The sequence below is a fragment of the Phyllobates terribilis genome, unplaced genomic scaffold, assembly GCF_046119375.1.
Source record: "Phyllobates terribilis strain yellow unplaced genomic scaffold, ASM4611937v1 Scaffold_11__3_contigs__length_659146591, whole genome shotgun sequence".
In the NCBI taxonomy this organism is placed as follows: domain Eukaryota; kingdom Metazoa; phylum Chordata; class Amphibia; order Anura; family Dendrobatidae; genus Phyllobates; species Phyllobates terribilis.
In genome coordinates this window covers 419,915,523-419,939,890 of record NW_027362771.1, presented here as the reverse complement: position 1 = coordinate 419,939,890, position 24,368 = coordinate 419,915,523, and the positions used below count along the sequence as shown (strand labels likewise).

General features: G+C 42.0%; 2 protein-coding genes across 5 annotated transcripts in view; one reads left to right on the top strand and one right to left on the bottom strand.

Moving 5' to 3' along the window:
* EFL1 (elongation factor like GTPase 1) overlaps positions 1-2,737 on the bottom strand; it is a 410,413-nt gene extending 407,676 nt beyond the window's left edge. For all 4 annotated transcript variants that reach the window (XM_073653133.1, XM_073653136.1, XM_073653134.1 and 1 more), the window contains exons 1-2: positions 2,622-2,737; positions 754-854 (exon numbers count right to left, since the gene is read on the bottom strand). In XM_073653133.1, coding sequence (XP_073509234.1) covers positions 754-844 — 91 coding nt within the window. In that variant the 5' untranslated portion in view covers positions 845-854; positions 2,622-2,737. The remainder of the gene's footprint in view (positions 1-753; positions 855-2,621) is intronic.
* On the top strand, positions 2,720-24,326 carry SAXO2 (stabilizer of axonemal microtubules 2). The gene is made up of 4 exons (XM_073653137.1): positions 2,720-2,890; positions 18,754-18,933; positions 20,488-20,690; positions 22,491-24,326. The coding sequence occupies exons 1-4, from the start codon at positions 2,853-2,855 to the stop codon at positions 23,480-23,482; spliced, it is 1,413 nt and encodes a 470-aa protein (XP_073509238.1). The 5' UTR covers positions 2,720-2,852; the 3' UTR covers positions 23,483-24,326.
* The last annotated feature ends 42 nt before the right edge of the window (positions 24,327-24,368 follow it).

The window sequence follows — 24,368 nt, the reverse complement described above, 5'->3', positions numbered from 1 at the left end:
ATTCTCAATTCCTGGGTAAAATCTGTATTCAGTGAGGACAGACATTCCCATTACTGAGATAGGAGATGGCAGCTGCTACTGATAATATTCTATGTAGAGAGAAGGGGGAGGAGCTAGAGGCAGAGCTCCTCCCTTCTAGATAGAATGTTATCAGCACCAACTGCCATCTCCTATCTCAGTAATGTAACAATCTGTCTTCACCGAATGCAGATTTTACCAGTGAATTGAGAAGTTTGATAACGACTGATCAGTCCTGGAGGAGAAAGAAGCCGATTTCTCTGATAAGATATATTACAAAGTTGCTTATTTTCATGTGCACTACTGATTTATGAAAAAAATTAAAACAACGGTTACTCTAAGTTAACAAAAAATGTCTACATTAAGTTAATAGGGCTGAGCTTCAGAACATAACAGTGACTGGATAGCTGTAAAAAAATTAAAAAGGTTGCAGTGCTTCACATAGCGGGGCCCCTTCATTCAGACAAGTGACAGCGGAGACCAGCAATATACCATCACTTTCTATGGTGAATAGCACTTTAATAATTCTGCTTTGATGTTCAATACATTGAAGGAAAAAACCTTCACAACTAAACTGATCCTAAAATCTAGTGATGTGAGAATGAGAATATACAGAGGTGTAAAGATTATATATAACAGACAGAAATCATGACTTGGTAATGTAAGGACAGCGGCACCAGAAGCAGCAGCTTCCCTGGCGGGGCCACTAACCGCTCTACGCAAGAAGTCACTTACCATGATCCACGTGAGCCAATATACAGATATTGCGGATATTAGCAGCCTTCTTTTGTAGTGCAATTATCTTCTCCAAACTTACCAGCCCCATGGTGCCGCACCTGAAGACAGTAATAAAATAACAGAAAAGTAATAACCATGGTTTATAAAGGGCAAAGCAATGTGAAGTGTCAGCCTACCCTCAAGCTGTAAGTTATGACTTTCTGTGGAATATTAAAGGGGTATTCCCATCTCCAAGATCCTATCCCAATATGTAGTAGGTATAATAATAATAATAATAATATTGGTATATACCTCCAATTAGAAATGTAGTATAGTTCTCCTGATTTGCTGAGTCGCTTACCCCATGTGCAGGGCATTGCAGGACCTTAGGTATCCATGGTTAAATCCTTCCTTTACATTCACATTATTTTTAAATCTACTTCTGGCTTTTGTGTAGAAAACTGCATCAAAACCTGTATGTGTGACTGCAGCGTTAGTCATGTTTTTTGTTTTTCTGTTGCCAGATGTTACTTTGAAGTTTATAGTGCAAAATTAAATGTACAATACACAGCTTTTTATTTTGTAGTGTGCTTTGTTTTTCGTTTTGCTTTTATTCCAGCTTTGGCGAAGGTGTCTTCTCAAAGTGACTTACTATATAAGACTTAAAGGGACTGTCAAACCAAAATACAGGCACTCGGTGCTTCATGGTGGGGCCAATCATTTATATACATCTTCCCACCTGCTTGTCTTCCCTCTATCTCCACCTCCTTCTTCTTCTTTGATTGACAGCTCTGGATTTATAGAGCCAGAGAAGGTGTATAGAAATGATTGGCCCCACCATGATGCACCGAGCGCCTGTACTAGGCATGAACAGTGATTCTGTGCTGACAATATTTATCAAAATAGAAACCACTTTATTAAATACACTATACAGAATGAACGAAAACAGATGTGCTGGACAAAAGCATCTCTTAAAAACAAATACATCCGCATTGCAGTGAGACCCCCAGATCGTACAGACATATATGTGTTATATGCTCCTAAAGTACTGGTATCAAAGGTAGATGTAAGCCAATAGCTCACGTAGCCATATAAGTGAGGCACATATCTATGGTGAAAGAGTCAAAGATAGGTATACATAGAGGCTCCTGAATGTATATAGCCCATTATATAAAAAATAAATCATGTCCCCTCCCCCCTCGAGAAAGGCTTACACCGAAAGGCGCGTTGGGGACGTGCATAGCACGGCGGTCCTGTTCGTTGATTGCTTTAGTTTTTATATAATGGGCTATATACATTCAGGAGCCTCTATGTATACCTATCTTTGACTCTTTCACCATAGATATGTGCCTCACTTATATGGCTACGTGAGCTATTGACTTACATCTACCTCTGATCCGAGCATATAACACTATGTCTGTACTATCTGTGATCTGGGGGTCCCACTGCAATGCGGATGTATTTGTTTTTAAAAGATGCTTTTGTCCAGCACATCTGTTTTCATTCATTCTGTATAGTGTATTTAATACAGGGGTTTCTATTTTGATAAATATGACTGTGGTTGTCGTCCTTTTTGGCCCTGGGTACAGCGCTAACCTCAGATCTGCTGAGCAGAGGCCACAGTAAACAATGACAGAGCCTCACTGCCCCCCATGGGCGCCTCCATCTCCTGACAGCAGTCTGACATGGCATGCTGGGACTTGTAGTTGGCCACCACTGCAGCAGACACCATTAGTAGCCGGCATGGGGATGAGGCTGTGAGCCAGCAGCATGTCGCACACTACACATGCTCTAACGTTTACAATGCAGCGCCCATTGGTCTCCCATGGCCACACTGCGAAGAGGCCCGGAGCCCGCACAGGTAGTAGTCATCACCTGCCACTTACCGTCACTGACAGCAGCACAGCCCCATGTGCAGCCACACCCGGAAGTCCCTCAGCAAACCACGTCCTCCGGCCTGTCCCTGCGTGTGACGTCATCGCGCAGCTGAAGCGCTGTTGATAAGACGCTCAGGTGTTGCTAGGCGACCTCCTGCTTGCCTGGTTACCGAGCTCGTACTGAACGTGTCTGCAGCAGCTCTGACCGGCTCCGAGTGACCGCACAGCAGCCCCGGCGACATGAGGCGCAAGTGTATCTGCGACATATGTACCTGCGGGTAGGAACGGGGCGACAGTGGGGGAGGGGTGGGGAGCAGAGGGGCAGCTGCTGGAGCCCCCTGACATGTCTGCCTGTCATCTATCTGTCTATCATCTAGCTATGTATCAATATCCCATGTGTAGCCTCATCTATCCTATGTGTGGGGTGATCCCCATCTACAGGCTGGTAACAGATTCCTTCTCCTCCTCGGGTTGGTGGCCGGATTCTGCCTGTAGTGACTATTGCTGCCCCCTGATGCTGATCGGTACCGGTCTAGTTCTGGGGTCGTAGTGGAGCAAGACCAGACACATTAGAACAACTTCCCGCATCTGGATTGTTGACTTCTCCATTTCCAGTTGTGAAGGACTTTTGGTCTGAAACGCGTTTGCATCTTTTTAAAACCTCGGCAGTCATCATACCGCGCTTAGGTAAAATAGCAATCAAGTTTAAAGGAAACCTGTCACCTGATTGCTTCTGCCCCAACCGCAGGTTGCTGCTAGGTGTACTCGTCTCTGAAACTCCAGCATTTCACAGAAAACATACTTTACCGATCTGGCCAGGAACTGCAGCTGGAGCTAAGGTGCGTCCAGTGCTGCTGCAGGTGACTGACAGGTCACTCCCATAGCGAGACACCTGTCAGTCACCTGGGAGAAATCAGCCAGGGACTATAACCAGAGACGAGACTAGCCCAGTGCCGCCCCCTACTGAAGGTTTAAAGAGGTTGTCCAGTCTTAGGCTACAAGTCTGCAGCTACTCTACGTGACTGCAGGCTTGTAAATCCTCACATTGAGTGCACTGTGCGCTGTGAGGATTCTCCGGCGTTGGGAGCGGGCGGTCATGTAACTGCAAGTTTGCGATATGCATACATGGCCACATTCCAACTAGACTGTTTCCGGCCTCGCTCAATACACTTACATTGAGTGAGGCTGCGCCCATCTGGTCCGAACGTGGCCGGGAGTATGTATATTGCATATATATAGTCAGGGCTGTGGAGTCGGTAAGCCAAACCTCCAGCTTCGACTCCTCAATTTCCACGACTCCAACTCTGACTCCACGACTCCCTCATACATGGCTCATGTTTAAGTGATAAATTTACTGTAGCACAGATTCATCTGAGCTAAAAGTCTAGACCCTTAGATCAGGAATAGGACAGACACTTATAGGACATTTCATAACTTTCCCAAATTCTTCTGAAAAAATATTCCCCACAAACTGCATTGAACTACTGTACCCAATTTATTATATATTTTAGGAGTCGGAGTTGGTCCATTTTATACCGACTCCAACTTCACCAAAATGGACACCGACTCCACAGCCCTGCTTATAGTCACATGATCGCCCAGTTCCAGTGCCAGAGAATCCTCACAGTGCGCAGTGCATGCAATGTGAGGATTCACAAGTCTGCAGTCACATAGAGTAACTGCAGACTTGTAGCTTAAGATCGGACAACCCATTTAAAGAATATTTTCTCTGAAATACTGGAGCAATTCCAAGAACAATACACTTAGCTGCAATCGTGCAGCCGGGCTTTAACTAATGCTGCAAGTTATTTGTGCAGCATGAATCAGATAACAGATTCCCTTTAAAAAAGCAAGAATCCTTATACTGGAAGCTGTTGTTCTTATAGGGACAGTGGGTTAGTTTGTGAGTGGGGGGGTGGAGGGGACAAGGGCCTTTGCCCCGAGCTTCAAATTCTATGGGGAGGCAAAATAACAACCCCCCACCCTTACTGCAGCTTCTTGGAGCGGCACAGGGGCGAAGTGATTGCTTTACTCATTTAACTTGCCATATGACAAGTAGACAATCAGGAGCTGCTTTAACATTAGTGCCACTATGCAGCTGGTTCCTATGTAGAGTGCAGCAGTCAAAATGTGTTTGGCATCAGCTTCAGCGCTCTGCATAGGCAGCAACCAAAATGTCAAAGCTTTCAGTATGAAGTGAGCTTTGTCTTTCTGGTCACTACCTATGCAAAGCGCAGCAGCCGATGACAAACGTATCTTTGACTGCAGCACTCTGCATATCCGGTGATGGAGATAATAACATCTCTCACACAGCTTTCTACCTCTCCTCTCAATTGTGATTTTGTGAGAGGAGCGACAGAGGCCTGCTGGGAAAGCTGTCACATATGTAAATATGTGTCCCCTAGAAGAAAACTTTGAGTTTTAGGGCACAGTCATAGCAGTGCACGGACTGGCCAGCGGCTCTCCTGACCCAAGTGTGACAGCATATATATCTATGCAGCTGTCAGGAGAGCCGCCGGCCAGTCCATGCGCTGCTATATGACCGTCCATGTTGTTCGGCCGTCTGACTGCGCCCCAAAACGTACTTTTATCTAATCCGGGCTAGGGTTGAGGGATAGTGCTAGCTTCAGGGATATGGTTAGGTTTATGGCTAGGGTAATAAAATAGTTTCATTACACAACTTAAGCATGTAATAAAAAGTCAAAATATAAGAATGTATAGCAATATAACATTTTCTAACAGACAACGAATTAACGGGCACAAAATACTCGCTTTGCCCCGGGTGTTGGCAAACCATACTACACCACTGCATAGTGCGGTGACACATACTATACACCTACAGCACATAAGGGGTGTCATTCTGGACTGTACTTTTCCAGTTTATGTAAATCAGGGATAGATATACACAGATTGAATATAGTATGTTAAATGTAAAAGATTGTATACATCAGATTTATACCTTGTTGCAGATTGTACATATTAGATTGTATGGAGCAGATTGCATATATTAGATTGTGTGGAGCAGATTGCACATATTAGATTGTATGGAGCAGATTTTGCGTACTAGATTGTATGGAGCAGATTGCGCGTATTAGATTGTCTGGAGCAGATTGTACATATTCGATTGTATGGAGCAGATTGTACATATTAGATTGTATGGAGCAGATTGTACATATTAGATTGTATGGAGCTGATTGCACATATTAGATTATATGGAGCAGATTGCACATATTAGATTGTATGGAGCGGATTGCACATATTAGATTGTATGGAGCAGATTGCACATATTAGAGCTGATTGCACATATTAGATTGTATGGAGCAGATTGCACATATTAGATTGTATGGAGCAGATTGCACATATTAGAGCTGATTGTACATATTAGATTGTATGGAGCAGATTGCACGTATTAGATTGTATGGAGCAGATTGCACATATTAGATTTTATGGAGCAGATTGCACATATTAGATTGTATGGAGCAGATTGCACATGTTAGATTGTATGGAGCAGATTGCACGTATTAGATTGTATGGAGCAGATTGCACATGTTAGATTGTATGGAGCAGATTGCACGTACTAGATTGTATGGAGCAGATTGCACATATTAGATTGTATGGAGCTGATTGCACATATTAGATTGTATGGAGCAGATTGCACATGTTAGATTGTATGGAGCAGATTGCACATATTAGATTGTATGGAGCAGATTGCACATATTAGATTGTATGGAGCAGATTGCACATATTAGATTGTATGGAGCAGATGGTACATATTAGATTGTATGGAGCTGATTGCACATATTAGATTATATGGAGCAGATTGCACATATTAGATTGTATGGAGCAGATTGCACGTATTAGATTGTATGGAGCAGATTGTACATATTAGATTGTATGGAGCAGATTGTACATATTAGATTGTATGGAGCAGATTGTACATATTAGATTATATGGAGCAGATTGCACGTATTAGATTGTATGGAGCAGATTGCACGTATTAGATTGTATGGAGCAGACTGCACATATTAGATTGTATGGAGCAGATTGCACATATTAGATTGTATGGAGCAGATTGCACATATTAGATTGTATGGAGCAGATTGTACATATTAGATTGTATGGAGCAGATTGTACATATTAGATTGTATGGAGCAGATTGCACGTATTAGATTATATGGAGCAGATTGTACGTAGATTGTATGGAGCAGATTGTGTCTTGTACGTCCTTATTTCCTGCTCATTCTACAGCAGATCGCTTCCTATCTCTGTGGAGGAGACGTGTAGAAACTGGTGAAAATGACAGCTGGTACCTACAGTAACCAATCAGATCACAGATCCACCACTGGTTGCTATTGGCAACTGCTCCAGCGTGATAGTAACACATCAGCAATATGTGCACTGTGCATTGTGGATCACTGGTGTCACAATCTGGTCATCAGTCCCTTCTTATTATTATAGTGGCTGTCTGTGCCGTGTTAGATCGTCACTGGACGTCTGGGACCACCAGTCCTGGTAAAATTGCTGCATTACTCCTACACTAAATGTTTCCTTGTAGAAATTGAGGAATATGGACAAATATGCAATTTTAGCAAAATGTCACCCTGGTTTGGATGGTTTAGTTGAGCCCTCCACAGCCGTGTTTCCCATCAATGATAATAGGGTCACATTCACTGGGCAATTTCATCACAACTTGTGATTGTGACATATTGTCACTGCCATCACTATCTTTGTGCAGTGATCCTGCGTATGCTCTGAATGGATTTCATAGGAAAAGCCAACGTACCAGGAACAGTAGAGGATCCTATAGGGAATCAGTCAGCAAGATAACCCCCATTCCCCAACCGTGTATATGGGTGTACAGGTCCTTGAAATGTAATTGAGTGTCCATTGACACTCATCTCTCGTTGCTGTATTCCTGAGTAATTAGTGTTTTCATTTATATGAAAATGAGGCATTAAGTGCTCTGGGCATAGTAGAGCACTTAAGGAGCTGCTGTCTCCAGGCTTGTTTCCCAGCCCATTACCAACCTGGTGACTGTCTACGTGATGTCAGGTGGTAGGCAAAGGAATCAGACAGCGAGGTGTCAATCACTCTAAAGAGGCTGGCGCAGGGTGGGGAAACAAAGGTTTCTTAAGTGCTCTGTCACACCCAGAGCATTTAATGCCTAATTTGCATTTCAATTAAAACTCTAGCTACTCATTAATGCAGCAAGAGATAAAAGATATAAAAGTATCCATGGATTTACATTTCATAGACCTGCATCCCCATAATATGGGTTTGGAGTGGTGGGGGGTGAAGATCTTACTGACAGAGTTCCTTTAAATTAACAACTAAGAATTTAGGATTTGTCATGATCTAGAACCCATCCCAGCCCTAGTCGTCCTGGCCTGGAGTCTATGAGGATCTGTTATCCCACATTTTTTCTGTAGAGTAATGTGAGCATTTGTGAGTAATTTTTAAGAGATTTGCAAGCGAGTTTCTTAGTACTCTATGGAGGAAAATATACAGTGGTGGCCAAAAGTATTGGCACCCCTGCAATTCTGTCAGATAATACTCAGTTTCTTCCTGAAAATGATTGCAATCACAAATTCTTTGGTATTATCTTCATTTAATTTGCTTGCAAGGAAAAAACACAAAAGAGAATGAAGCAAAAATCATCATTGATCATTTCACACACAACTCCAAAAATGGGCCAGACAAAAGTATTGGCACCCTCAGCCTAATACTTGGTTGCACAACCTTTAGCCAAAATAACTACGAACAACCGCTTCCGGTAACCATCAATGAGTTTCTTACAATGCTCTGCTGGAATTGTAGACCATTCTTCTTTGGCGAACTGCTCCAGGTCCCTGATATTTGAAGGGTGCCTTCTCCAAACTGCCATTTTGAGATCTCTCCACAGGTGTTCTATGGGATTCAGGTCTGGACTCATTGCTGGCCACCTTAGAAGTCTCCAGTGCTTTCTCTCAAACCATTTTATAGTGCATTTGGAAGTGTGTTTTGGGTCATTGTCCTACTGGAAGACCCATGACCTCTGAGGGAGACCCAGCTTTCTCACACTGGGCCATACATTATGCTGCAAAATTTGTTGGTAGTCTTCAGACTTGATAATGCCATGCATGCGGTCAAGCAGCCCAGTGCCAGAGGCAGCAAAGCAACCCCAAAACATCAGGGAACCTCCGCCATGTTTGACTGTAGGGACCGTGTTCTTTTCTTTGAATGCCTCTTTTTTTTTCCTGTACACTCTATGTTGATGCTTTTTGCCAAAAAGCTCCACTTTTGTCTCATCTGACCAGAGAACATTCTTCCATAACGTTTTAGGCTTTCTCAGGTAAGTTTTGGCAAACTCCAGCCTGGCTTTTTTATGTCTCGGGGTAAGAAGTGGGGTCTTCCTGGGTATCCTACCATACAGTCCCTTTTCATTCAGACGCCGACGGATAGTACGGGTTCACACTGTTGTACCCTCAGACTGCAGGGCAGCTTGAACTTGTTTGGATGTTAGTCGAGGTTCTTTATCCACCATCCGCACAATCTTGCGTTGAAATCTCTCGTCAATTTTTCTTTTCCGTCCACATCTAGGGAGGTTAGCCACAGTGCCATGGGCTTTAAACTTCTTGATGACACTGCACACGGAAGACACAGGAACATTCAGGTCTTTGGAGATGGACTTGTAGCCTTGAGATTGCTCATGCTTCCTCACAATTTGGTTTCTCAAGTCCTCAGACAGTTCTTTGGTCTTCTTTCTTTTCTCCATGCTCAATGTGGTACACACAAGGACACAGGACAGAGGTTGAGTCAACTTTAATCCATGTTAACTGGCTGCAAGTGTGATTTAGTTATTGCCAACACCTGTTAGGTGCCACAGGTAAGTTACAGGTGCTGTTAATTACACAAATTAGAGAAGCATCACATGATTTTTCAAACAGTGCCAATACTTTTGTCCACCCCCTTTTTTAGGTTTGGTGTGGCACTATATCCAATTTGGCTTTAGGACAATTCTTTTTGTGTTTTTTCATTGAAGACAAATTAAATGAAGATAATAATACCAAAGAATTTGTGATTGCAATCATTTTCAGGAAGAAACTGAGTATTATCTGACAGAATTGCAGGGGTGCCAATACTTTAGGCCACCATTGTACATATTGCTTAAAATGACCGAATATAGTGATGAAAAAGAAATCGCCAATGATGTCCTGAATGGAATTTTGAAAATATTTATAAGCTGCTTAATGGGGTTGTCCCAACTTGACAAGTTATCATGTATCCACAGGATGACTGTGACGCTTGTCACTACTCACAGACCTACCATGAGGAAGGATAGAGGTCCGGGGTCAGTACTAAAAGGGCTCGTAATAAACATAGGGGTGAGACAAAAGCATAGTCAGGTAACAGTCCGAGATCAAAGTATCAAGAAGGTAGCGAAAAAATACAAAGGGGTAAGTCAGACGGAAGTTCAAAAAGGTAAATCTCAGATCGGCAATGGAGATCAGACTACAACTCAGAGTACAGAACAAACACACACCACTTGAGCAAAGCTACAATTGGCAAAGGTCTGACAATTGACAGAGTGCTAAATAGCCCTGTAATCACCCAGAATGGATGACACCTGCAGGAGATCCCACAGACCCAGCCAGAAAGGACGGCTGAACTGTCAAGCAATAGCCAAACACCTATTGTATACCTCAGATTGCTTGGTAGAGCTGTCACTCACAATCCTAATTGCCGTCGATCCCATAGGGCGGCAGAGCTGTCGTTCACATAGTCCTCCATGCAGAATGATGGCCCCACATGTTCCTCCATACAGATTAATGGGCACCTCATAGTCCTCCATACAGAACAATGGGCCCCACATAGACCTCCATACACAATAATGGGCCCCACATAGTCCTCCATACACAATAATGGGCCCCACATAGTCCTCCATACACAATAATGGGCTCCACATAGTCCTCCATACAGAATAATGGGCCTCACATAGTCCTCCATACAGAATAATGGTCCCCACATAGTCCTCCATACAGAATAATGAGCACTTCATAGTCCTCCATACAGAATAATGGGCTCCACATAGTCCTCCATACAGAACAATGGGCCCCACATAGTCCTCCATACAGAACAATGGGCCCCACATAGTCCTCCATACACAATAATTGGCCCCACATAGTCCTCCATACAGAATAATGGGCACTACATAGTCCTCCATACAGAATAATGAGCACTTCATAGTCCTCCATACAGAATAATGGGCTCCACATAGTCCTCCATACAGAATAATGGGCCTCACATAGTCCTCCATATAGAATAATGGGCCCCACATATTCCTCCATATAGAATAATGGGCCCCACATAGTCTTCCATACAGAATAATGGGCCCCACATAGTGCTCCATACAGAATAATAGGCCCCACGTAGTCATCCATACAGAATAATGGGCCCCACATAGTCCTCCATATAGAATAATGGGCCCCACATAGTCCTCCATATAGAATAATGAGCCCCACATAGTCCTCCATACAGAATAATGGGCCCCACATAGTGCTCCATACAGAATAATAGGCCCCACGTAGTCATCCATACAGAATAATGGGCCCCACATAGTCCTCCATACAGAATAATGGGCCCCACATAGTCCTCCATATATAATAATGGGCCCCACATAGTCCTCCATACAGAATAATGGGCTCCACATAGTGCTCCATACAGAATAATAGGCCCCACATAGTCCTCCATACAGAATAATGGGCCCCACATAGTGCTCCATACAGAATAATAGGCCCCACATAGTCCTCCATACAGAATAATGGGCCCCACATAGTGCTCCATACAGAATAATAGGCCCCACATAGTCCTCCATACAGAATAATGGGCCCCACATAGTGCTCCATACAGAATAATAGGCCCGACATAGTCCTCCATACAGAATAATGGGCCCCACATAGTCCTCCATACAGTATAATGGCTCCACATAGTGCTCTATACAGTATAATGGTCCCACATAATCCTCCATACAGAATAATAGGCCCCACGTAGTCATCCATACAGAATAATGGGCTCCACATAGTCCTCCATATAGAATAATGGGCCCCACAAAGTGCCCCATACAGAATAATGGGCCCCACATAGTCCTCCATATAGAATAATGGGCCCCACATAGTCCTCCATACAGAATAATAGGCCCCACATAGTCCTCCATACAGAATAATGGGCCCCACATAGTGCTCCATACAGAATAATAGGCCCCACATAGGGTTGTGATTCTGGTGTCGTGGGCCAGTTTTGTTCCATGGGACATAGTTTGACATGTATGGTTTAGAGGGTCCTTCTGTGCTGCTTGGTTGTAATCTCTTATTCTTATGGTCCGATAACCAAGCAGATCCCCGATATCCAATCAGGCACCATCTCTGGTGACTATGCTCCTATGCTAGTGGAATAGTACAGCCAGTATTATATTATAACTGGACATAATACCGCTCTTTCTGGCAAATAAATAAAATGCATATAGCAAAAAGTTACATGTACAGGTCTTCCTAACACTGACACTTTTTCTCCCAGCTTTGTTCTTGACCTCCTGAGGACGAGGACTAGGAATCCTCTGATTCTTAGGTTCTGAGATGATAAAGTGTTTGTCCTGATGGATTTTGTCACTTTTTTGGGTTATTTCCAAAGATTGTGTGTACACTGGTAGTAGCAGAGTGTACTCTGTAATGTACTGTAGACTATAAGTAGAGGTACTGGGTGTTAATAATGGAGAGGAATAGGTGTCATGTCCACACAACAGGATTAGTATCTAAGCACGTGACTTGTGTAGTGCTGGAATGGTCCCTGTATGTTGCGTAGTTGCTAGGAGTGTTTCCCGGGTGTGTCTGATGTCCTGTACACAGTCACTAAGGAAAACATATCTACGGACAGACACCAGTTGTCATCACATCCTTCTAAGTATCATTAGCAATACTTACTAGCATCGCACTTACTGGAAGACACTGCTGCTTATTGTCCAAGTAAGATCACTTGTGGCTTCAAGTGTGTTGAAATTTACTTACTTTACACACTTCACTTAGAATCTTAAAGGGAATCTGTCAGCAAGTTTTTGCTATGTAATCAGAAGACAGCAGGAGATTGAGGCTGAGACTCCGAATTCAATGATGTGACTGTGTGCTGTTGTTTATTTGCAATAAAAGTTTTATCACAGGGCAAAATCACTGCCATGACTGGTGTGCAGGTGACCAGTAGTCCGACCACACCCGCTCCTCTGATAAGCGGTTACTGTCAATGTACAATGTACACAGAAAGCTGTGGGGTAGGGTTGGCTGTGCTGTGGGCAGGGTTAGCTGTGGTTTGTGTGGGGTTAGCTGTGGTGTGGGAATGGTTAGCTGTGGTGTGGGTGGGTTTAGCTGTGTGGGTGGGGTTAGCTGTGGTGTGGGGATGGTTAGCTGTGGTGTGGGTGTGGTTAGGTATGGTGTGGGTGAGGTTAGCTGTGGTGTGGGTGGGGTTAGCTGTGGTGTTGGGATGGTTAGCTGTGGTATGGGTGGGGTTAGCTATGGTGTGGGTGGGGTTAGCTGTGGTGTGGGGATGGTTAGCTGTGGTGTGGGGTTAGCTGTGGTGTGGGTGAGGTTAGCTGTGGTGTGGGTGAGGTTAGCTGTGGTGTGGGGATGGTTAGCTGTGGTGTGGGAATGGTTAGCTGTGGTGTGGGTGGGGTTAGCTGTGGTGTGGGTCGGGTTAGCTGTGGTGTGGGTGGTGTTAGCTGTGGTGTGGGTGGTGTTAGCTGTGGTGTGGGGATGGTTAGCTGTGGTGTGGGTGGAGTTAGCTGTGGTGTGGGGATGGTTAGCTGTGGTGTGGGTGAGGTTAGCTGTGGTGTGGGGATGGTTAGCTGTGGTGTGGGAACGGTTACCTGTGGTGTGGGTGGGGTTAGCTGTGGTGTGGGTGGGGTTAGCTGTAGTGTGGATCGGGTTAGCTGTGGTGTGGGTGGTGTTAGCTGTGGTGTGGGGATGGTTAGCTGTGGTGTGGGTGGAGTTAGCTGTGGTGTGGGGATGGTTAGCTGTGCTGTGGAGATGGTTAGCTGTGGTGTGGGGATGGTTAGCTGTGGTGTGGGTGGGGTTAGCTGTGGTGTGGGTGGGGTTAGCTGTGGTGTGGGGATGTGTTAGCTGTGGTGTGGGGATGGTTAGTTGTGGTGTGGGGATGGTTAGCTGTGGTATGGGGATGGTTAGCTGTGGTGTGGGTGGGGCTAGCTTTCTCAGCTCTGCTTCATGCTACTTCTAAGACCTCTGATTGTATTAGAACTGCTGCACCCAGTAATCTAAGTGATACACCATTTGAATCAGGGTCTCTTTTCCTACATTATGCTGCTTTCAGATGAGGCAGCAAAAGCCTGGTGACAGATTCCCTTTAAAGATTAGTCTGTCCGTACGATTTTGCTTCTGCATGTAGCGCTATGGCTTTACAACTTCTAGCACAAAACTGAAAAATAAAATTGATTGTATATTCCTAGGAGAGGGAATAAATAAAAGATCCATAACACTGCAGCCCCTTCAGCCAGCTGATTGGCTGGATAACCCCTTTAATAACTCGCATTGCCTCCTTTTCCATTAGTGACACCTTACAGGCTATATGATAGTTGTGAATGAGACCACTTATTTTCCCATGTCAAACATCTGTACATTCTTCTCAGCACAAATCCTCCATATTATCTGTTGATCCTTTTCGTTTTCCCAAATTGCTTGATGATATTCAGGTCAAGGAACTGTGATAGCTAAGCCTGAATCTTCACTGCCATCTTCTGTGGCCACTAAAGGGTTAATTTAGCTAAACAGCAGAGATCCGCCTTATACATCACAGTAGGGGCGATGCTCTTCTTTTCTAGGGCTTTTTTGACTCCTATAAAACCATTGGCCCCGATTCTGCAAAAATCTGTTTGATGAATTCTGGTGTAAAAGTATTGCAAAATTTTTGCGCACTTTTTACGCCTCTCCCAGCCAACTTCTTGAAAAGTGAAAGGCGCTGGAGGATAAAACTGAGCGGGGCTGACAAAAATATCAACAGAACTGAATGACATTTTTCTATCTTTGGATATATTTTTCTATCCTTTCCTTACTTTATAAGATTCATCTCCGTTTTCTCACAGATCCTATGAAAGTTCTTTAATTTCTATTATTGACTGGATAAAATGCCTAAGGTTATCTTAAGCAGTTGGCAGGGGGTGGAGGGAGCAGCTGGGTCAGGAGTTGAAGAAGGGAATGATTTTTGCTAGAAAAAGAGACTTTCTGTTTCTACATAAAGCAGAGAAAAGAAAAGAATTAGCTGGGTAGAAATGCAAAATGTAGATTTGTAAGTACACAGTGCTATATAATATGATGACTGCAATATATTTAAAGGATAAAAACTTTGATGGGAGGAGGAGTGCTTCTATAATGAATCCAGCATATCTGAAAAGTATTAATGACAAAATTCCCAAATTAAAAATAGCGGCAGACACATCAAAACGCACAAGAAAAACACTCAGTGAACCATCAAAGAACCAGGAGACACAGGATGTTTTAAAAATGGTGACAAATCTTTATTAAACACAAGTAATACACATATACGAGTTAAAAGACCGTATGCGAGATAGGGAGCTGATCCAGTATAAAACCTCCAGCACAAGATGGAAAGCAGTTACCAAATGGTCCTACAATTTAGATGGGGTAAAAGAGTGAAGGCCTGAGTATGTAGGTAGCGGGCAAAAATTAGCATATTGACCATGTGGTCTAAATATGTGCTGCAGGCAATGCCGCAATAAGAGAAAATTGCCAGTAAGGAACCTACACCTTAGGTCTAAACAAGCGTATAAAGATCATAACAGTAATAAGCCATGGTGGCCACTTACCCCACCAGCTAGAAGGCACCAAAGGAAGTATTAGTGGATGTTCCCCCGCTTCCCAATGCGCGTTTCGTGTAGAGCGTTCTTGGCTTTTCCCCATCTAAATTGCAGGACCATTTGGTAACTGCTTTCTGTCTTGTGCTGGAGGTTTTATACTGGATCAGCTCCCTACCTTGCATACTGTCTTTTAACCGGTCTTTAAACTGTTCTTTAAACTGTTCATGTATGTGTACTATATGTGTTTAATAAAGATTTGTCAACATTTTTAACCTTTAAAACTCCCTGTTTTCCCTGGTTTTTCTATATCTGAAAAGTAGCGTCCGCCTCCATGTGTGCCACAAATCTTACTCCAGTCACAGACTGTATTATGTCATCATTATCATTATATCGGTGTGGTCCTCTTGTATTATGAATTGATATCTAATTTATTATTGTATTATGGATTGATCACTATAGTATTTATTATGCCCTAGCACTTTATTGATTCTTATATAGATATTTATCCATTCATACAATAATTTGTGTGCAATTTTGCACTTTACTGACAATCATTAATCAATGAGTTGTAATCATGTTCTAATTTTTAGGCCATTCTTAATGATTTATATTTGTTCAACTTGTACATAGTGTTGTTTTTGGTGCGCTGCACAACTCTACCTCCATTTTTTAATTTTGTCTATATTGTGACTACGCTGAAGATACTCGGTACTCGCCCGAGCATACTCGCCGAAAGGGTTAACCGAACATACTCGCTCATCACTAGTTGTGACCTTTATGGTTATACTTTTCTGTCCAGTCTACTTCATACCTAATAAAGGATATGTTATGACTATATACATTGTGGTCGTGTGCCGGACTTATATAGGTGTCTCCAACTACACTAACCTTTACTTACGGCGGCTACACTAGTTGTAACTTCTATTACTATCATGTTATGGGTTAAAAAAAATGTTCCCTGAAACTCTGTTTTGTCAAAATATTGGAAATTGTTCTTGTGTTCAGTGAGATATTGATTAAAAACATGCTTTTTAAAGGGGGTGTACTCATTTATGCTGAGCACTGTGAATTATAACTTGAACTTTACAAGATAATATTTGATCAGCAAACAGTTTAAAGGGAACCTGTCATGTGAAAAAAATGCAGCAGATATGGGATTAATCTGCAGGTTAATAGTGTTCTGAACCTGCCCGCTGCCGGGAGGAAATGTAATTTATTCCTCCCGGCAGTGTTCCGGTGTCAGTCATAGCGGTGGCGCCGGCGTGATTTCAGTCACAGCTCTGTGCATACAGAATGGAGCTATAAGCCTGCTCCCTGCACTGACTGACAGCAGCTTAGCATTAGGGCTGGTTGTCAGTCAGTGCGGGGGGCTCCCAATTTATGTTTTTTCTTGTTTGTTACCTATGATATCAGTCCTTGGTGTGTGTCCATTTATATTTACTGTCATTAAAGAGTTGTTCTATTCGTCATTTTTCTAGAGTACACAGCTCCCCATCCTCCCGGTTTCCTAATTTGCAGGGGGTGGGGGGTGTACTCCTGACTGATTGACAGTTCGGACCACTAGCATGGTTGAGCCGCTGGCCTGAACTGTGCTCTCTACGGTGCTGCAAGCAGGGGCAGCTTTACCAAGGGCAAGGGCACCAATGCTGGTCAGATACAGTGATCCAGGCAGCTTCAGAGCATCGCTTACAAGCTCTATTGAAAAGAGGTTGTAAGTGCTCAAATCCTTGCCTAAGAGATCGGCCACTGCTGATTGACTGTAGAGGGCAGAGGTGGAGGTAAATTATACAACTAGCAGAATACAGTAGTATTAAAAATACCTCCGCTCTTGAGAATTTTTAATGACAAGTTAATTGTAAAGTTGCTTGTTTTTTCAAGCATTTTGCAATTTTAACCATTTATGATGTTGACAAAAACCCTGATTAATGTTCTTTTACTTGAAGGCCGTGAACATCTAGGGGTGTCCAAAACATTAGCTAATAAATGGCTTAATTAACTAATGTACTACAGTTTATTCTGTACAGTCCTGGTCTCAAGAAGGAAAAATACAGTCTATTTTTCTGTGCAGCTGTAAGATCTGTCATCCCCACACTGTCCAGTAGAGGTCACCACAAGCTCTGTCTTCTGTAACAAGCCTGTAAGCGCAAACAGCCGTGTGCATTTTCATTCTGCCGTGCATTGGTCGTGTCTCACTGTATATGGTCCTAAAGGGGTCTACCCATCTTGTACATTGATAGTATATCCATGGGATGTGCCATAAATGCATAGTAGATGATGGTCCCCACTGAGAAGACCCACGTTTATCTAATGAATATGGCCAAGATGAAGAGTGTAGAGGTGGTCAAAATTCACATTTATTTGTATGGTAATATTGACCACATCTCCACTGACAGTATATAGATTCAGGTCACATTGATGGGACACACATCTGTTTAACAGTTATAGCATGTCCTGCAAATATGCCATAAATGTATGAGATGTTAATACCCCTTTATTAATGTATCAAAATTAATGATAAATAAAAATTGCTAACTTGTTATTAGTCAGTTGCGTAATGTACTTAAAGGGGTCTTCCACTACTCTGAAGTCCAATCTGACAAAACATCACAGGCTTCAGCCAATCAGAGGCCGCAGACCAACTGCAGTGGTGAAGTGACATAACAATGTCACGTTACCACTGGGGACACTGCGCTGCAATCCGAGGGTCCGGGAGGTAATTATGCAGTTTTTTTTTTATTTTACGATGAACATTGAAGCTGTGAAGAGGGGGTTGTTCAATAGTGTCCTGTAGTGGACACCCCCTTTAAGCTCAAGTCAATAAAACAAAAAGAGAGAGGCAGGAGGCCGAGCTGTTGGGATTGAGAGTGAACAGAATTGAGCAATTTACACCCAAATGGTAAATAAAATATTAAAACTATTTTTTGAAATGTTTTATTGCACATAATACACACTGTGCGCTAACAGAAGCAGCTTTTCTAACCTTGTCGGGACAGGGTAATGGAGCTGCTCACTGCCCAGGCTCCGAGGTCGGACATTCACTGTTAGTTCTAGCGGTATTATGTTTATTCTAGGAATTGTCCTATATCGGAGACCATAGAGCGCCATTCACACGTGGTACTGTTCTAGTAAGATGATCCAGCTCACCTTTAATTGCACTGTATGGGTTATTCCATCAATCTGCCCTATCTGCCTGTATGGATCATTCGATACCTCGTTTATCCTGAGTAAGTATATAGATGTAAGCCTTTGATGCTTATGCTTGTGTTTTGTTTTTTTGCTTTATTTTGACAGGCGTCATCGTTGTCCGCACATGCCAACTAAAATTTTTGATAAATCTGGGCAGCCTTGCGTCTTGACTGAATATGTGGAAAAATACCCTCAATATGATAACATTCAACCACCAAACAGCATGAAACCAAAGCCGGAATACCAGGGAAACCGCGGAAAGATGGAAGGAATAACAACCTTTAAGTAAACGTGTTAAATTACATTACCAATGTTACTTATTGGGGGCTTCTATAGGCAGCAGCGTGGTGTCAGAACATAAGCCCCGATTTAATAAGATTGTCTTTTTTCTTACTGAGGGGCGTGCAGGAATAACATGCATCAAATTCAATGAGGCACATGCCATTTAATGAATCTGGGGCATCTTATCTTGCACTTCGCCAGAAACGTTACTCCATTCAGGGACTGGAGTAACATTTCTGGAGTAATATACACTGCCACTATTTATTTGTCAGACGGTCGTAGCAACGCCCTTCTCCCACCCTGGCTCTTCCCCAGCTCCAAACATTTTTGTGGAGCTGTCCAAAGCTGGTGGGAAAACACCAAAAGTTATAACATATTTGTGTGTAAATATTGCAACTTTTCATTGCGTTTTACACCAGTTACTCCAGTCTGGCATAAAAGCTTTGATGAATCAGGGCCATAGTTTCCATCGTAAAGTTGTAGATTTATGTGAAATGTGACTGCTTTGTAGATTCAGTTGCCCAACTATGTGGGTGTCTTAGATTTGCTAATCTATATTACTATGTTACTCATTTGTGATACAAATATTCCCCCACTACTACTGTAAAAAGAGAGAATCATCAGGGCTGAAGACCAAGGTACAGCCATCTGCAAGAGCTGTTTGGGGTCCCTTACTATTCATTTTGTTAATTCCACCTTCTAACAAAACATGATCTAAAAGTCATATGTACCCCAAAATGGGACTAGTGAAAAATACAGCTTGTTTAATTTATGACTCTCAGAATATGATGACACAAAAAACAAATGTTTTTTTCTTCAGTGTATTTATTGTATAAAATTAATAAAACAGAAATAAAACGACATATTTTGGTTTCACCATAATGTCGTAAAGTTAACATTTCATTTGTGCAGGAAATGAAAAGCATAAAATTAAAAATGTCAATAAATAACAGCAGAATTGCTGTTTTCTGTTTTTTTTTGTCCATAGAGTCCTCATGCAGCTATGTTGCCAGAAAAAAAAAAGATGGCTCCTGAAATGCAACAATGAAAAAATAACAAAAAAAAAATTGGTGGACTTTGAAGGGACTCCTCCCCCTCCTGTGATAGGCACCTCACTGTTTGTAGCCATTGTATATACAGAGCCTGGTGTGGGCGGGGTTAGCTTCCTCAGCTCTGCTTCATAGCTAAATCTAAAAACTCTGATTGTGTCAGAACGGCTGCACCCAGTAATCTAAGTGATACATTGTTGAATTCAGCTTCTCTTTGCCTACATCATGCTGCTCTCAATAACCTGCTGACAAATTCCCTTTAAGGCCAAATTAGGTCTAGTTGTTAAGGGGTTAAAGTGCAGCTACAGTGATGGTGACCGCCACTAGAAGTAGAAAACTGATGGCAGTCTAGTTTCTGAGGCAATTACACAACATCATATAGGTCCATCACACAATCTTCTTGTATACGATGGACATATATGTGTAAATTTGGAATACTTTGTATTGTCAGTAATTAGGCTGCATTTCCTCAGAATGCTGTCTAAACAGTTTTGTTTTTTCTGTTTAGGTCTGATTATATTCCATATGAAGTAACTAATCGTCCAGTACGTCCTCACCATGAGTATCAACCAAAGCCTGGTCAGATTGACCTCGGAACAACCTATAAACAAGACTTCAACCCTTATAAGGTAGAGCCAATGATTCCCGCACGACCAGTGGAAAAAAGGCAAGCGAACCTGGAAACCTTTAATGCAAATCCTACATATAAAGGTAAATCTATAATTCAGAAGACGCAGATTAACCTTTAAGTCTCTTCAGATGATATATTTTAGCCTTTGTGGTTATGCGCTTTCTATGAGTAATTCCTTTTCCATTCGTCTGCACCATCAGATTATGCTATATAAAGCTATCCTAACAGTAGCATATCCTTATAACTCACTTGTTTCCTCTATGTGGCACCCAATGGGGTTGTTCTTTTCTACACATCGGAGTGATTGGGGAAATGAGATCTCCAGTCGGGTCAAAAGTCCAAACAGGCTGGGAGCCATTTGTATTGTGGCGACTTTGCTGAGTTGTAACGATCTCTCGCGGTCTTATACTTTATCTAATCTGCTGCTCATTTGACGCAACTATTTTTGCAAAATTGACAGCAGCTGATTAACTCGAGATCTCTAAAAGAAAAAGCTATATTCATTTAAGCTTGTGTGACTTAAGCACTAGAGATAAGCGGATCAATCCGCAGAGGATCAACTTCAAATCACGTTTCCTGAAATTCGCAGGTTCCCAAAGATTTGAACACTTTATGATTTCATTTGCAAGGATTGCAAAAAAAAGACCTGGCTCCATTTCACACGCTCTAATGATATTTTGCACTGTCTACTAAATAATGCACGCAACTATGGCATCACATGGTTGTAGCACAGCCAATCAGGGGGACTATCACAGCCAGTGTAAAACATGGCGGCCTGCCAAGGGGCTCCACTGTATGCTTGTAGAGTTTAAGGATAGCGGAGAGAGCACACAACTCAGGAAAAGGCCTAATCTGATTGTGGTATATTAGTGCAGTGCCCAAAAACATTGAAAATGGGAGTGGTGTTCTCTTCTCCTCGTTCTTCTCCCCTCCTGTCCGTCTCCTCTTTCCTCTCCTCTCTCTTTTCCTCTGTCTCTCTTCAGGCAATTAGTGGTTTTTCACTATTGCAATTTGCAGAGAACGAATCGAATTCTTGTGGAAAATTTGGAGAATGTGGCGAATTTAAATATCAAAAGATCTGCTCATCTTTAATCACCACCCATGACATCCCCTTCGTACACAGATTTTGTTGTAAGCCCGGGAGATTTGACTAGTTAAATTTGAGAATTATCAATCTACTCTATAGTTATAAAAACACTTAGGAACCGATTCATCAAGACTGGCGCAGCGCACTCTCACGCTATGTCAGTCTTGCCGGAACATTTGATGTTCCGCGCCGGTTCTTCCACAGCTTCACCCAGTTTGGCAGAGCTGGTTCAAACTGGCGTGAAAATTCCCAAGAGTTGCAAAATGTTTGCACAACTTCACTTTGCACACACATTTTGTGACTTTTCATAGTTTTATGACACTTTTCTGGCTAAAATCTTTCATGAATTGGACCCTTAGTGTATGTCCTAAAATTACCATATTATTTAAGAGTTCTATATTCCCCGTGTATGTCATAATATGGTCATTTTATTTTAGAGTTCTATATTCCCCGTGTATGTCATATAATTATCATATTATTTAAGAGTTCTATATTCCCCATGTATGTCATATAATTACCATATTATTTCAGAGTTCTATATTCCCCGTGTATGTCATAATATGGTCATTTTATTTTAGAGTTCTATATTCCCCGTGTATGTCATATAATTATCATATTATTTAAGAGTTCTATATTCCCCATGTATGTCATATAATTACCATATTATTTAACAGTTCTATATTCCCTGTGTATGTCATAAAATTACCATATTATTTTAGAGTTCTATATTCCCTGTGAGAAGATAAACAGTTGGGTTGTGGGAAAGTTTTTCACTTTGTTTTTTTCTTTAAAGATGATTATAGACCATGGGACATCCAAAAAAGAGAACTCGCAAAGCCAGAACATTCCTACCAACACCCAAATGTGAAATTTGGAAATGCAACTACTTTCCAGGATGACTTTTTCCCTAAGGAAATAATGGCAAGAGAAAGTTTCAAGCCACCTGGCATAGCAAAACACAGTGACGTGCCTTTCGATGGTACTACAAGTCATCGCACTTCATATATTCCTTATGACATAGAACCAAGGGCTGCAAGACAAAAGCAGGAGTATAAGCCCAGCAGTCAACCATTTGAAGATCTCACCACTCATCGCATCAATTTCAAAGGTGCCCTTGGTGAAATAACAAAAAGCTGTAAGCCCGATCATAATAAAGTTGGTAGCAATGCCCGATTTGATGGCAGCACTGAGTTCCGTGATAGCTATCAGCCATGGCAAGTTCCTCCACACCATGTCCAAAAATCTCTGGACTATAATCCACCTACTACTCACATGGAGCTAAACACCACAACTCATCTAGATTATGTGCCACACCAGCTGAATTATGTTGCCCCAATTCGACCAGTGTCTCATGGAAGGAGAACCAATGTTCCTTTCCAAGGAAATTCTACAATGAAGGAAGATTTTAGGGCCTGGGAAGCTAGACGTCAAGAAATGATCAAGAAAGACCAACAGATTCCAAAGCCTTCTGGAAAATTTGATGGGTTAACAACCTTCAAGTCTCACTATCTTCCGCATGAAATCCATCCAACTGAAAGCTGTAAGCCTTCCAATACCGCAGTTCGAAACTCGGTCCCATTTGAAAGTGGAACCTTATATCGCTCGGATTATACACCCAAGAAGAATGAAATTTGCCCTGCAAATTACCCATTGCCACCAGGTTATGTCTTCGAGAGCGTCGATAGCCGAGGCCACAAAATGTTTAGGGAGATTCTTACTCCGGAAAAAAATTATTTTTCCAGTACAAATGAGAAAATCCTTGCAAAGGCAATAGCTGTCATATAATTCAGGCATGCTATAAAATCTTTAAGAAAATCTTCTTCATTGTAATGTGCTATTTTTATAGTCTTGGATAAAAAGTATTATATACGGTAATCATGTCTACTAAAAATATACAAAATGATAACATGTATGTCGCAAAGACAATGGATTCTGACTACTAATATATTTCAGGGATATACTTTTAAAAGTTTACTATGAATTTGCGCTCTTGGATTTTTTATTTAGCTTTAATGAGTTATTACTTATCACCTTTCCAAAATGCTCTATTCTTTGTCTGTGGAATTGCTGAAGATCAGGTATAGTCCCATAGACAATGAATGGAGCGGTGATCTGCATTCAATTGCTTCATTCCTACAGGACATTTAGGAGGAGCCCCATTCTCAAGATTGGAGGGGATCCTAGCTGTCAGACCCCCACTGAGAAGTATGTTATCTCCTTGCCTGTGGACTTGCAGTGTTGGGGACAGCATTTTAATATTTTAGTTTTTGCTGTTTAATGCTAAAAAAGACGTATAATTCCATATCATTGTCTAGATTAATTGTGAATACAGAGGATATTGAATACAGAGGATATGACTTTGATATTTTTATAGACAACATTAGACAAAATGAAATTCTCTCTCCTTTTCTGGAATTATACTTCAATTTGTTCATGAAATTTGGGGAACATTTTTTGGATTTATGTGATGAATCATAGCATGAATATTTGATTTGATTAAAGCAAAGCATTATGTATCTCACTTGTGTATCCTAACAGAGTTTAGAACAAATAAATCACTTTGTCCAACAGTTGTAATTCCAGATGATTGTTTTGCATATACATGAATAAATTTTACCTTCGGCACTTCTTTTTTTTTTCCAGTTTAAAAATTATTTTCACTGACCGTTTC

What these genes read in the sequence shown, in the direction of transcription:
- SAXO2 (XM_073653137.1), top strand. Translation starts at nt 2,853, where the DNA reads ATGAGGCGCAAGTGTATCTGCGACATATGTACCTGCGG. An exon ending in TGCGACATATGTACCTGCGG is followed by an intron (nt 2,891 to 18,753) that starts GTAGGAACGGGG and finishes TTATTTTGACAG; the next exon opens with GCGTCATCGTTGTCCGCACA. An exon ending in GAAGGAATAACAACCTTTAA is followed by an intron (nt 18,934 to 20,487) that starts GTAAACGTGTTA and finishes TTTTCTGTTTAG; the next exon opens with GTCTGATTATATTCCATATG.